The following is a 13,669-nucleotide window of genomic DNA, read 5'->3' as shown; positions in this document are numbered from 1 at the left end:
ACTATGGTGAATGTGTCTGTTGTTATCTACTAACATTTATCTTGATACTGGAGAGAACCAAACTGCAAATTTAATACTACTTTTCGAGGAAGGAGGGAGACAGAAGGTAGGAAACTATAGGTCTTGTAATCCTAATATTTGCCATTCGGAAATTACAGGAAGCCATTAAAAATGTTAAAGCAAGAAACTTGGAAAATTATAAATCAACATGGTTTTGTGAAAGGGTTATCTGTTAAAATTCTGACTGTAACAAGTAGTGTGGATATGGGGTAGACATAATGTTTAGATTTTCAGAAAGCAATTGATAACATGCAACAAAAGGTACATGCACAAGATAAAAGGGTTTGGAGTAATAGATTAGATTGCAAAGGGAATGGGTATGTAACAGAATAAGGATAAGTGGGTGATTATTTTTGGATTGTTAATTAGTAACTAGTGGAGATTCATAGGGGTTAAGGGCTGAGTCTTTAGCTATTTACATATAAATCTATGCTGATGTAGACAGAGTTGCTGTTTGATACAAAGATAGGTAGGCTAGTGAGATGAGGTCAAGGATACAAAAACAAAGTGAAATGAAAAATCCCATTCTTTAAAGAATGGCCATAAAATGTTATGGTAGAAAGAAATCTGGAAACCTCACCACATATAACAAAGTTAGCATGCAGATACAATGAGTTATTAGAAAGTGTAGTGGAATGTTAACCTTTATTGCAAGGGGTATGGAGTATAAAAGTAGGGACCTTTTGATGCAACTTTATAATGACCCACTGAGGCTGCACCTGGATTAATGCATACTTTGGTTTCCATGCTTAAGGATGTGTTTCCATTGGAGGTAGTGCAGAAAAGATACATTTGGCTGATTCTTGTAGTGAAGGGTTGAGTAGGTTGAGCCTATTTGACTGCAGATGCTGGAATCTGGAGCAGCAATCTGCTGGAGGAACTCAGTAGGTTGAACAGCATCTGTAGGATAAAAGGAATTGTTGGTGTTTTGGTTAAACCCTGCATCAGGACTTTGGAATTCTGTCTTGGAAGTGTAGATCTAATACATTTAATATTTTTGTGGGAATTGACATGCATATATAATTTTTGTGTTTGAGTTAAATGAGTGGCAATGCATCATTTGATTTTTGTCATTGTTGCACGTGCAAGAAAGTTCAGTGAATATGCTGTACATAACTCATTATAGCACCTAGAGCTCCAACACCTTCAGTATCCCCAGAAATCTTGAATTTTCCTCTTTGAGCTTCATGCCTGGGACTAGAAATTCTTTCTTAATAATGCTGTCAGACCAGCTTCACACACATTGCAGCTGTTTCAGAAAGGCTTTCTTTAAACATTTGTGAATTAAGTCATAATTTCAGATTTCCCTTAGAACTGCTAATTTACTTAAATGATGTAGCTAGATTATTGATGAATATGTTCTACTAATATCACCAATGAGGAATTAAAGTTATGAAGAAGGATCAAAGACGCTTGGATTAGCCTGCTTCTGACAAAGGTGGTTGAAGGAGAACATTAACTGTGGCATTCGAAATTGATGCATTATATTGGTGGATGGAAAAAGGAGATTTCTACCGGTAGGGGGCCCAATAACACTAAGCAAAGATTAGAAAAAAAATTGATTTTGCTACAAAGCTGTTAATGATATGTAGTATGTATTACAATAGCTTTCCCCAAGTTACGGTTGAAAATAAACAATGCACTTTTAGGTACAAATTATTTGTAGACTTTGAGATTTTTGGTGTTTTCAAAATTCACTATTGCAGATTGAACATCAGTGTTTTAATTTGATAGGATACCTCTAACTGAATTAATAGATGGAACAGTCATCAATTATTGCTTTATTGTGCAATAATTTCAGCCAGTATATAAAATTGTATTTGGGAATTGAGATTACAGTTATGTTAAAGTATTTCAGTAGCTTCGTCCACATGGATTAAAGAGACTGTCTAGTATTCAACTGAAAGCATGTTCCAGCATTATTGAAATTTTTATCAAATTCCTAGGCCAGCTTTTTGTAGGAAAGCTGCCCATGTAGACTTGTCACAAGTACTATACTTATCTGCCATTGAGATGCTAAAGAATAGAAAACTAGTAGGAGCTTGTAATTACAAGCAGCTCCCATTATAAATACAGACACGTAAATTTATTATGGAAAACCTGACACTGTGCAAATGTGTGTGGTAAGTTTCGCAATTCAAGTAAATAGTATACTTTAATAAAATGTTCTACAAAGAAATAATTTAAATACAGTTTCTGTGGGAAATAGCCATGGTATTGTGATCCTTTCCAGGAAAGGTTTTTAAAGTTTTAATTTTTTATTGTCATTCTCTTGCTGCTTTTGTACTATGGAGCTCAACAGTTATGCTCTCATCATTAATATTTCCTATTTGTACAGCAGTACAGAATTACCAATAATTTGATTTTAAATATTCTAATGGAGTATAGCTTTGTACAAATCAATATGACAAATGAGCTTGGCTGGGCTAGAATTTCAGAACGTTCTTGCTTTAGATTAGAATGATGGATATGTCATGCCTGTGTGTTGCAAGGAGAACCCATTCAATTTTCCTGATGACATCTAAGCAAATCTTTTGACCCAAAAGAACTTCATTTAGTCTAGTAGCAAACATGGTATTTGCACCAAGATATTGACTCCAACATAATTAGGTCAACAGTAAGATGTAAGTGGGGTCACCAACTGGGAAGTTTCAGGATGGTATCAGCAATTTCACGTTTTTTTTCCTAACCAGCCTTTTCAGAAAGGCTGTGACAAAATTGACCTGACAGAATTACTCAAGTTGGAAGATAGTAAATTTTCAGTTTTGTTTCTGCTTGAAACTGTATTTTGTACTTTGAGATATCGTGGATGCCAGTTAATTGGGCCATTGGTTCATCAGAACAGATGTTTATTTGGGACAACTCTTAGCAAAAACTAATCAAGAAAATAACAAATATTCCTTTGTTATATTTGGGACACGATGGCACTTAATTGGGGCAGGAGACTGTTGCCGAATAGTTTCTAACTAGTGTTATTACTGTGCACTTGCGTGATTATTATACACTATTATTGTCCTATTGAAGACCCTCTACATCCTTACACAACTTGCTCTGACATACTGTGAAGAATGAATTTCTGCCCCCAACCATCTTGGATGGTACATTAATGTGTATACCCTCTGTCCATTTGTCTGATGTAGTTGGACTTTAATGTTTCAGCAGTGAATTATTTTGTTTTAAAAGTAGGGAATGGAAACCTCATCAAAACTTTGTATAATTTTCTCTAGCCTGTTCTTAAACCCTTTTTCTTTATGTTCATTAAAGTAATCATTTGCATATTAGGTTGATCCTATTAGTGATGTGTGTGTACAGATGGCTTGGGTTTCTACAAGCTCTCTACATTCAATGCCATATAGAAGCTTCCAGCAGAGGTCACTGAACAGCAGTAAGGCTGTGGAATACGAGCCATTTTTTTGCCCAATTCTAGCCCAAGGCTACATGACTCAGTCCGTAGTGCACCAATTCCCCTGACGAGATTAACTATCTCAAGGCAGACCAGTAATTAACTCCTGTCTTTTGTTTTGGTTTATTTTATTTTAGTTCAATGGTCAAGAAATCTAATACTGTTTTCTTCAAATTTTAAAATACTAGCTCAAAAGCTTGAGAAAGGGTTTTAATTTATTTCTTATAAAATTTGCTACAGCATCTAGGGAATAATGTTAACTAATTGAGTATAGTTTTTCATTGAGTATTTTAACCTTCGAATATGATCAGCAAGGTGTAATGATGATAGCTATTTATCTAGTTTCTTTTGAACATTGCTATCATCTTAGCTGGACAGATAACAGAAGAATTAAAAAGACATACAGTGCTTACTGGAGTCCTTCCACCACCCGCAGTTTTTAAGCTTTCTAGATTTTAAATTTTGCTGCATTTCAATCAACATATTTAATGTATTAAGAAAATTGTAGCCTAACTTAAGAGATTGAGTAAGAACTAAAATGAAATTAATATTTTTAGGTATGCAATTTAGTGCCACATCCTCTAAATTCGCATGCGATTTCGCAGTATCGATTTTGATTTGTAAAAAAATGCAAAATTTCCTCATTTTAAGTTGATTAAGATTAACTGAGATCTGCTTTTTTTCTGCAAATGTTCTTTAGTATTCTTAAGGGTAATGTTCCCTATCAGCATAGGTTATAGGTTTGTATATCAAACCCTTATTGCTGGCCAATGACATGTTCTTTTCCCATGAGAATGATCTTTTGTGTTATAATTTACTATAGCATCAGGTTTTGTGCTAACATTCAAGTACATATATAGTGCATTTTAAATATCTGTCCAGACTAATTTGGGTTAATTTCAATATTTACAATATGTGGAAGTTTGTGTTGGTGAGGAAGCTTTCAGGCAGTGTGGGAGAATTTTGGCTAACCAAAGCTGTATTCTTGAAGAACCAATTTAATTTCTAATCCACGTTCTGTGCCAGTATTCCCAAATCTTTGCTGGTGCCTACTAATCTTGTGTTCTACCAATCTCCCTAAATTATTGGCTCATAATTTGAAGGCATCCCTTCGAGCTCTTATTCTTCAGAGTTCATGTGCTAGAATGATAGCACTTGAGTGATGGAAGGACAATAGTTAAAAAAAATGAGTGGGCCGAAGAACCCAGCGACGGGAAATGTGAGGAAATACAGATTTCAACTGATTAGTGAATTGATTTGGTCGAATACAGATATTCATTTTTGGGTGTTCTGTTGTACAATGATTTTAATCAGGAACCTTGCCTATTGTGAAATTAATTTCAAAAGCTGGATGTTAATACAGTCCTGAGTGTCGGAGTCTGTCCGTCTTTACTGTATTCTCCTTGTGTACTGATCCGCAGTACTTTTGCTTTAAATGGCTTGTAAATTACACACATTCACCCAAAGTACAGTAGTTTGGATTTTATCATTTCAAATAAGTGTGTATTTTCACAGAATATTTTCAAGCTATTCAGTAAAGGGGGCAGTATAGCATTATTAAAATCAATGTTACTTTAAATTGTGAAATCTCCAGTTATTCACTTGTAGGTCTGTAATACAATTTATATTCCAATGCTGCCATAGCATCTTTCATATGATTTTCTGCTGCCTATTGATTCCTGCATTCTATCTGTCTCTGTAAATCATTTGACTACCCATATTTTATCTTTTGCTTTCTCATTCATGTGTATAGTGACTACTTTGAGTGAAGTAGGTAACAAAATGTGAGAGATTAAGATGGTGGATAGAAGCAGGCATGTAGAAAATAGTGGAATAACATTTATACCCCTTTGTTTATATTTGCAGAGTTCAACCTTGTTTAATTTTTCTGTATTTTCCTAATTATTTTACAATGGTACTTCACAGCTTCCCTCCCATATCACAATTAGAAATTCCAGGTGTTTCCCATATGCTACAATTGCTCCTTGGATGTATAGTATTTGAAGTTAATATCTTTTATAGCAATTGAAAAATAGGAGGTAATACATCAGATGGGTCACAATTGCATTTCACTATTGTCTGGTTTATTAACAGTCTCAGTTGTGGTTTATCTCTTGAACCTAATCATTAGAGCTTTGCTGTATGCATTTATATAATGTAGCATTCCAAGTATATACTATAGCCGTTTACTAAACTGCAAATAGATGTTTTACAAAGCCATGAAACTAATAATAAAAACTTACTAAACATGTTTCTATCAAGGGTATCAAGTGCAGGTTAACTGTGATATTCTATGAACCTTTGATCATGGCATTTAATCTTTCTGGATCATATTATTCAAGACTGAGGAAAATTATCATGCAATTGAGAGTATTTAGCAAACAATTTTATGAAAGTATCTGTTTGGCCAGCAAAAGCCTCACTTCAATCAGAAAGAAGACCTGTGCTTTTTAATATTAAAATCAATCTGTCTTGCATAACAGTTTGAGCACACATAAATTTGAGCCCAATACTTAACGTACCAGCTGGTTATCTAAAGGTCTTACCATTTCTTTGAAGAGAGATTCCAATGAGGATAAAGGAAGACAAATAGTATGTATATTTTTTTAAATGCCTGTCTAATTTAGAATGGTCTAGGAATTTTTTAAAAAATGTTCTTTTAAGATGCCATAATTATTTGTGTGAAAGCTTTGTAATTTCTGCCACAATCAGATAAAATAACTAGAATGGACAGTTTTAAATCTAAATCCAGATTGAAATATTTAAGCTGAATTTCATTTGAGCATTAGGTACAGTTTAGAGAAAGAGAACCAATGCCAGAATTTTGGTAACTTTATTCTGGAAATAAAAAATATTAAAGTTCAGTTCTGTAGTTAAAAGTTGAAAGCATTTTACTCACAGATTTCCCATTTCTTAAACTGTGTATGTTGGTTACATGAGCTCATTAATTTATACTTCACATTCTTTATAAGGCAGCTGCTGACATTTACATTGTCCATAACCATTTATGATGACCAATGCGCCTTCCTCATGAGTGGGTTCATATTCATTATAGGGTACTTGTGTTGATAAATCTGCCATAGGCTGCCTGGCTTGGTGGCGAATTTGCCGTCGGTGTTGCATCATGGAGCAGTGCCTTATACGTCTCAGGGTAGGAGGGCAGCATTTCCGTGAAATGTACACCACAAGGATAATGAGGAAAAAGGAGAACAATAGAGCCATTGTTCCAGTTATTATCCTGTGTGTAAAGAGGGTATTATCAGGTTCAAGGAAGTCTTCAGCAATTGTTTCTGTTGTTGGATTTTCAATATCCTCTGTAGTGGAGTCTATGGGTGTTAATTTTGTTATATACTCAGTAGCTTCTGGCTGTTGTGTAGGATCCGTATAGCCAGTGGTTATCTGTGTGGTGGCTGCTGAAAGATTGCTGCAGATTTGAAATCCATGAACAGCATCTAGGATGTCCTCACCTTGTGTGTGCTCTGGGCTAGCACAGACCATCGAGTTCTCCCATCGGCCTTGGAAATTGCTTAGCCAGGAGGCAAGGGCACAAATACTTTTGTTACAGATCCACATGTTGCCAGAGAGACCGATGTGCGTTAGAGATTTCCATGAGTTAACAATCTGAGCATCCAGGGTAGTTAGCTTGTTTGAATCCATCAGGAGTATCTTGAGGTTTGGCATTGTAAGGAAAACTAAAGGATCAATTGTTCTAATTTCATTTCCTGTCACATCAAGTTTTTCCAATGTGTCCCAGGTCCATTCCATTCCACATAACAAGATATTTATTTTGTTCCACTGCAAAAATAGTGTTTGGAGGCTGATTAGCCGAGGGAAATGAGCAAAATTAATCTTTGTCAGCTGGTTGTGCTCTAGGTGAAGCTCCTTGAGTTTGATTAATCCTGCAAAGCCATTACGAGCCAGACTTCGTAAACGATTGTTGCTTATATCCAAAAACTCCAGGCTTCGGCAGTCCCAGAAAACCCTTATGGGAATGGTCCTTAGTGAATTGGAACGTAGATGTAGTGTCTGAAGTTTCCGTAAGCTGTGGAATTGCTCTGGTTGTAGAGAAGTAATTTGATTAAATGACAGGTCCAGGTTCTGCAAGTTAATCAGCTGACTGAATGTGGTATTTGCCAGACGCACAATCCTATTGTAGCTGAGGATTAATTCTTTGAGTTTATATAGTCCTTGGAAGGCATCCTCTTGAATAACAGAGATCTGGTTGTGATCTAAATAGAGCCATGTAAGTTGGCTAAAGCTTGTAAACTGATCGTTTTGCAGTTCAAAAAAACTATTGTGCCTGAGTGACAAGCCGATAGACCCATGGGAGACATTATCGGGTACTCCTTGAAAACCTTGAGAATCGCAGTAAAAGAGCAGCTCCTCGCATCTGCATTTCTGTGGACATGCTGCGCCTGAGGCAGGCAGCATTTTCAACAACATGCTCATCACACACAATGCCACCGTTGTTGGCCCCCCCAATGGCCACTTCGAATGCAAACCTGTAGGTGGCAATCAAATGAAATTCATTTAGGTTTTCAGCCAAAACAGCCCATCATATATGTTGATTTAGGTATTTTATTCCCCTCCCCCACAAAAGCTATTTGGAGTGATAGACGATGGTAGAATTGTAAGACTTAATTTTCTTTTCAAAAGACAAACATTCTATTTGTTTCCAGCAAGACAAGTAATTGCTCCTTCCCCCTTCATCCTCTGCATCACTTCCCTTTCTTTCTAGGTTTTGAAAATCTCATTTGAAAAGAAAACACTTACCCATTCTCTTCTGCACATTGGAGACTGCATTCAACTATCCTTCTGTTGAGACGACTTGAGCAGTGAGCTGGAAAGAAGTTCCAGTGGAAGAGGCAGCTTTTGAAAAGACACGATACAAAAGGATTGCTATTTGCTTTCACATAAGACAATGGCGAGTACTCCAGTTAGAAGCAAAAAGAAAAAAATGCCATAGTAATTTTTCACCTATCTCTGCTGTAATGTTTCCTCCCAAAGCTTTGCCCTTGCCCTCCTTTGATTTCCACTGGTTTAGGACTATAGTAATTTTTCTCGCGAGTGAATGAAAACAAACATTTCCTTCTCTTGTCCATTCAATTGGTTAATTGAAGCCCAAACCTTCGGCTGCACAGCTGGTGGTCCTGTCCTTAACTTGTTGATGGTAATGAAGTACTTGTGCAGAGACTAGCTAGCGGTGCGAACACATTGACTGAAAGCCTCTTTGGAACGGAATGCTGTGCTGGTGCTGCAAGAACGCAGACTTGCAGATTGGTGGCAGGCTGGCGTAAGCTTGTGACGTGCAATGTTTTCAGGCTTTTCAGTAGCATGATGATGAGCTTCATGCTGCATGCAGTCTGCAAATTGGATGAACAGACATTGAAGCATCGAAAATGACTAATAAATAAAATGGGGAAGTATTGTAAATAATTTGTCTAGTTCTGTGCTTACCAGTAAAATTATAGCTTATTCTTAATGTTACAGTAAATGCCTTGTACCAAAAAAATCTCTTAAAAAACAATTAGCTTACCTTCAGAAAAAGGTAATATAGCTGTCATAAAAACGTTTTCAAGTACAAGTTGCTTGATTCAAATCAAAAATTGAATATTTTAATACAATCTGTAATGTGATGTCTCTATTTTTTAATTACTGTGTTTGCTATCAGACAAAGATGCTGATAAATGAAAGGATCTGTAAAGATGATTGAATGAAGGAATCTAAATTGCTTTACTTGGATTTTCACTGCATTTCATGAGTGATAGTTCTGTCTGTAACCTTAATATGGCATTAGGTTTAAACAATAAGGCAGAACAGCTATAAAATGCCTCCTCCCCACACAGGATTTTAATTCATACTTAAATCTGTATTGAAATGTAATCTTAATTGGAGTAATACTTTTCCTTAGCATGTTTAGGTCTGCTTTCAATTAATTGCATATTGTGGTTTATATTTTCAAATGCAAAACTGATAAAACACTCTTTCTTTCATCACTCATTTCATTTCTGCTTTTCTACTGTAAAATTCTGCAGATACATTGCCCTGTAATATCTTAAGTGATCATATCTATGTGGAGGAGGAGCAGTAAACATCTATGCTGCTGAACCTAATCTTGCCCCACCCTAATGTCTGCAAGTTCACTTTCAACAAAGGTCACTCTTTAAAACCAAAGGGAAAAATGTATAGGGCTCTATATTTAATGCCAAAAGGGAAAGTGGCAGATTGAAATTTTTCTGTTCTCTTACTGATGGATGCCACATTTAATGAAGCCATGAGTTTTGTTCTCAGAATACATTCCATTGCCGTCCATGTGCTCATTAGTCAATTTCAGATATGGCTATATGTAACCAAAACCCATCAGAATTAATATTTGTTTTTATTTTCCAATGAAAAGACTTTGGTGTTAATACTAATATTCCTGCCAATAGATTTTAATGTTATGGATTCAAGTTACATTCCATTCACTTGTAGACATAATCTTACAGCACAGTTGAGTAGTGCTGCATTCAGGCTTGCTTTCTTTTGTGGAGGCTTAATTGAAACTGGATATACTTCCAGAGGGATATTAGGTGAATGTTTGTGGGGGTAAAAAAACATGAATTTGGGCAGCCAATAAATAATGTATACAAACTCGTTTGGAAAAAAAAATTCAGTTGTGAAGCTTTGTGAATAATATTTCCCATTTTGTTTCTCAAATTATTGGCCTTTAAGCTTAGTATGAAATTACAATTGTGGCATAGAATATGTCTTCAAGAGCATGCATTAAACTAATAAAGGATCTGAGACTTGTATTTTTCTGGTATTTGGTTTCATTGATTATGGTATAATACTTACATATTGGATTTTTTGTATATTTGATCTCAGATGAATTTCTACTAAGTGATTTGGGAAATGAAAGACCTATAAATATTTTTTTAAAGTTCAGATGCAGAGTTCCAGTTAAAAATGTCATTCTTTGCAGTGTTAGCAATGCTGTGCTGCAGTAAGTATCTAGTGCAGTACTGACCAAAAGTTACATTGGGACAGAACACAAAAAAAGAATTAAAAAGAAATATGAAAGATGGCATTTGCAGCATTTAATGCCAACTGCACTGACAGATGGTTGTGTAAGCAGTTAACTTTATGAATGCTGCATTGAGAATGCCATTGCATCTTGGAGCTCTAGTTAAAAGTAGTAATTGGTTATAGAGTAATTATGTTTAAAAGTCTAAGACAGAACATTTTGCAGTTTATCTTTGCACCCATGTGTTTGTGATTTCACATCTAGGATATGCACATACTCTTGAAAAGTAGGTGCCTTCTGTTTTCTGGCACAAGTGCATAGTGGTGTCTGGGTGCAGTTTTACTTAAATTGATTAGGGGCTCTTATCTAATTCTGAGTTAAGGGATCAATCAAGATAACTGAATTACAAGTGACATGACCTGAACTTGTTATTTTGGTTGAAATATTCAGTCTTAGCCACTTGCAGTCATTTTGTCAAGTAGAGGATGAAATCTAGATATACTTGCTAGTTTACATTTTATATTTTCTAATCCATACTATCCCATTAAGTCTATGCTGGTTTTCAGTGTTCCCATCAGTCCCATTTCAACACGTCCATATACTCTTCAATTCCCAATTCACTTCGCATCAGTGAACTAGGGGAAATTATCAGTAGCTGTTTAACTTGCTGGAATGTATTTGGCAATTGAAGAAGCCAGAGCACCTGGAGAAACTCACAGTCACAAGTAGAAAATAGCCAAGATCAGAATCGAATCTAGGTCACTGGAGCTGAATGGCAGCAGTGCCACCACATCCATTTGTAACTTCTTATTTTTAATACAACTTTTATAACACATTCAATTAGAATGTTTTGGGACTTTACATCCAGTGCCACAGCTTGTTCACTTTGTTCAAATGGTGCATCTCACAGCAAATAATATGATTAAGACAGTCTGCCAAAGAAAGCGATGCTGATTCAGACCCATATTTCTTTGCCAATTTGCCTGATGTTCCTTATATTTTTTTATACAATCAGCAACAAAAGTTTTTGCATCCAGTTCATAAGAATATGAAAAAGGGCAGGAGTAGACAATACTTTCAGCTTGCTGCCAATCCATTTTCATGAATAATAACTCAAACCATGGATTTGCTTGCAGTCCAAAAATCTGAGTGTGATCCTACAAAGTGAAAATGGAGATTTTCAGCAGGTCATTTTCTGTGGAGAGCAAACTTATGCTAGCATTTTATTTCACTCCTCTCATCAGAGCTAGGAATTGTTAAAGAGTAGAAGTTTTAAATTTTAGGGATAAAGGCAGGAAATAGAGAAGGAAAGTAAGTGATAGGGTTATGGATATGAGGTTAAATGACATGATGATGGAACTGCTGTTAGGGATGCTAAGCGTGGCTTACAAAACAACGCCTAGCAGCAATGTGAGTAAGAAGAAAGAAATCTGAAACAACTGGATATGTGAAGAGTAGGGATGGAAGATGATTCCTAAAAATGTGGGTACAAATCTGGAATAGCTGATTTGTTCAGTTAAGTGTTGAAAGAAGTTTGTAATGTTTCCAATATCATTGTGAACCTCAGCTTGTGCTGAACTTCATTGGAAAAATGGAGGAGGCCGTAGGTGAGAGGTGGAAGTAGACTGGAGAATTACAGTGACAGCTTTTGAGAACTTGGTCATTCATGTACTACAATAATACATTGTAAGCCCTTAATGTGATATGCTGAACTGAAATAAAAATGAATCGTTGTTTTACTTGGAATGGTGTTCATGACCAGAAAAGTAGGAGGAAAGTAGTAACTGCAAATGTTGCATCATCGGTGGTTGCACAGGAAGGTGTTGTGAGAAAAGGAATGGGTGTTGAAGGAAAAGAGAGTGAACCAGTGTGTTCTGTTGACCTTATGGGGGTGGGTGCCAGAACTTACAGAGCAGGATCTATTTAATAAGGAGTCTAGTGGAATAGAAAGTGAGAGCAAGGGTAACCATGACTGCCTTGTTAGACAGTAAATCTGTTCATTTCCTGTTCTTCGAGCCTAATGGCTGTATATTGGTAGCAATGTAAGTGTGTTGGAAATCTGAAATAAAAAGAAAATGTTGGCAATACGTAGCTGATTAGACAACATTGTGGAAGGAGAATAATGTTTCAATTCTGTGATCCTCCTTAGGGTTAACATTATCATTTATGTTAAATTCAGAACAGATCTTGCCACTTAAGTGGGCATCTGAGGTGCTGCGTGCCATCATGAGCAGAATATTTTTCCTGAGCAATCTGCAACATCCTGGGCCAACATATTCCCCACTTGCCCAGTACCATGAAACCAGAGCTACAACCTAGGTTTAATGAGGACACAAAAGGGAATGTCAAAAGCCATATGCCTAAAAATAGTGCCAGCTTTAGCATCATAAAGCTATAAAGTTGTTAAACAATGAATGTAGGATACAGTCAGCAATTTGGATCAAAGATCTGCTTACTGGGTAAATAAATTGGAGCATATCCTAACCTTCAATGATAGAACCCAGTACATGAATGACAAAAGCTGGGTTAAAATAGTTGCAGCTAATTTTGACTAGAAACGCTAAGAGAGTGGTCTATCCCTCCTTATTGAGGTTCCCATCGTCAACTAATGTCATTCCAATTAACTCTGATATCACAGACAAGGTTTATTGTTCTAAAGTTGTGCATTTAATGCCAGAGGAATAGTGCTTGTACAGATCTTGTTCATATACTTGAATAACCTAATAAACACTGGCCGAAACAAAAGATGGGTCTGGGTTACTGTGGTTAAAAATGGTGCTTGACAAAAATCTGTTTTTCATTGATGTTTTCTTAAAGCTATGCAGTATTAAATATCTGTCAAACTCTTGACAATGTCTTGTAGAAATAGTCTACTGTGTTCTGTGTATAATGAAGAAAAACTGTCTCAGTGCTGCCTTCTGAAGCTTACCAATAATACTTTGAAGGCCAGTTATTGTGGCCAATGTTTTCAATAGTTACTAAAACTAAAATTATGTAGGGTAAGTTACTGCATGATTCATCTTTTAGATAATTTTATAAAGTGGAATTCTATAGTTGTCATTCTTGAGCATAAATGTCACCTGAGGCTTTTTCAACATCTATTGAATTACTGCCCAGTATCCTGTCCTCCTTTTGCTGTGCTCATCTTTTGGTATAGTCTTGAGGAATGTTAAACAATTTATAATAGCATTAGCACTTGG

The 13,669-nt window shown here is 36.0% G+C and overlaps 2 protein-coding genes across 4 annotated transcripts in view; one reads left to right on the top strand and one right to left on the bottom strand.

The window, feature by feature from the left end:
* The window catches only part of ctnna1 (catenin (cadherin-associated protein), alpha 1), a 113,582-nt gene that overhangs the window by 63,442 nt on the left and 36,471 nt on the right, over window positions 1–13,669 (top strand). The gene's annotated exons all lie outside the window — the stretch shown is intronic.
* On the bottom strand, window positions 6,413–8,044 carry lrrtm2 (leucine rich repeat transmembrane neuronal 2). The gene has a single exon (XM_059990141.1). The coding sequence runs from the start codon at window positions 7,910–7,912 to the stop codon at window positions 6,413–6,415; it is 1,500 nt and encodes a 499-aa protein (XP_059846124.1). The 5' UTR covers window positions 7,913–8,044.

This window comes from Hypanus sabinus, chromosome 15, assembly GCF_030144855.1.
Source record: "Hypanus sabinus isolate sHypSab1 chromosome 15, sHypSab1.hap1, whole genome shotgun sequence".
In the NCBI taxonomy this organism is placed as follows: Eukaryota; Metazoa; Chordata; class Chondrichthyes; order Myliobatiformes; family Dasyatidae; genus Hypanus; species Hypanus sabinus.
This window is presented reverse-complemented; position numbering and strand designations above follow the sequence as displayed.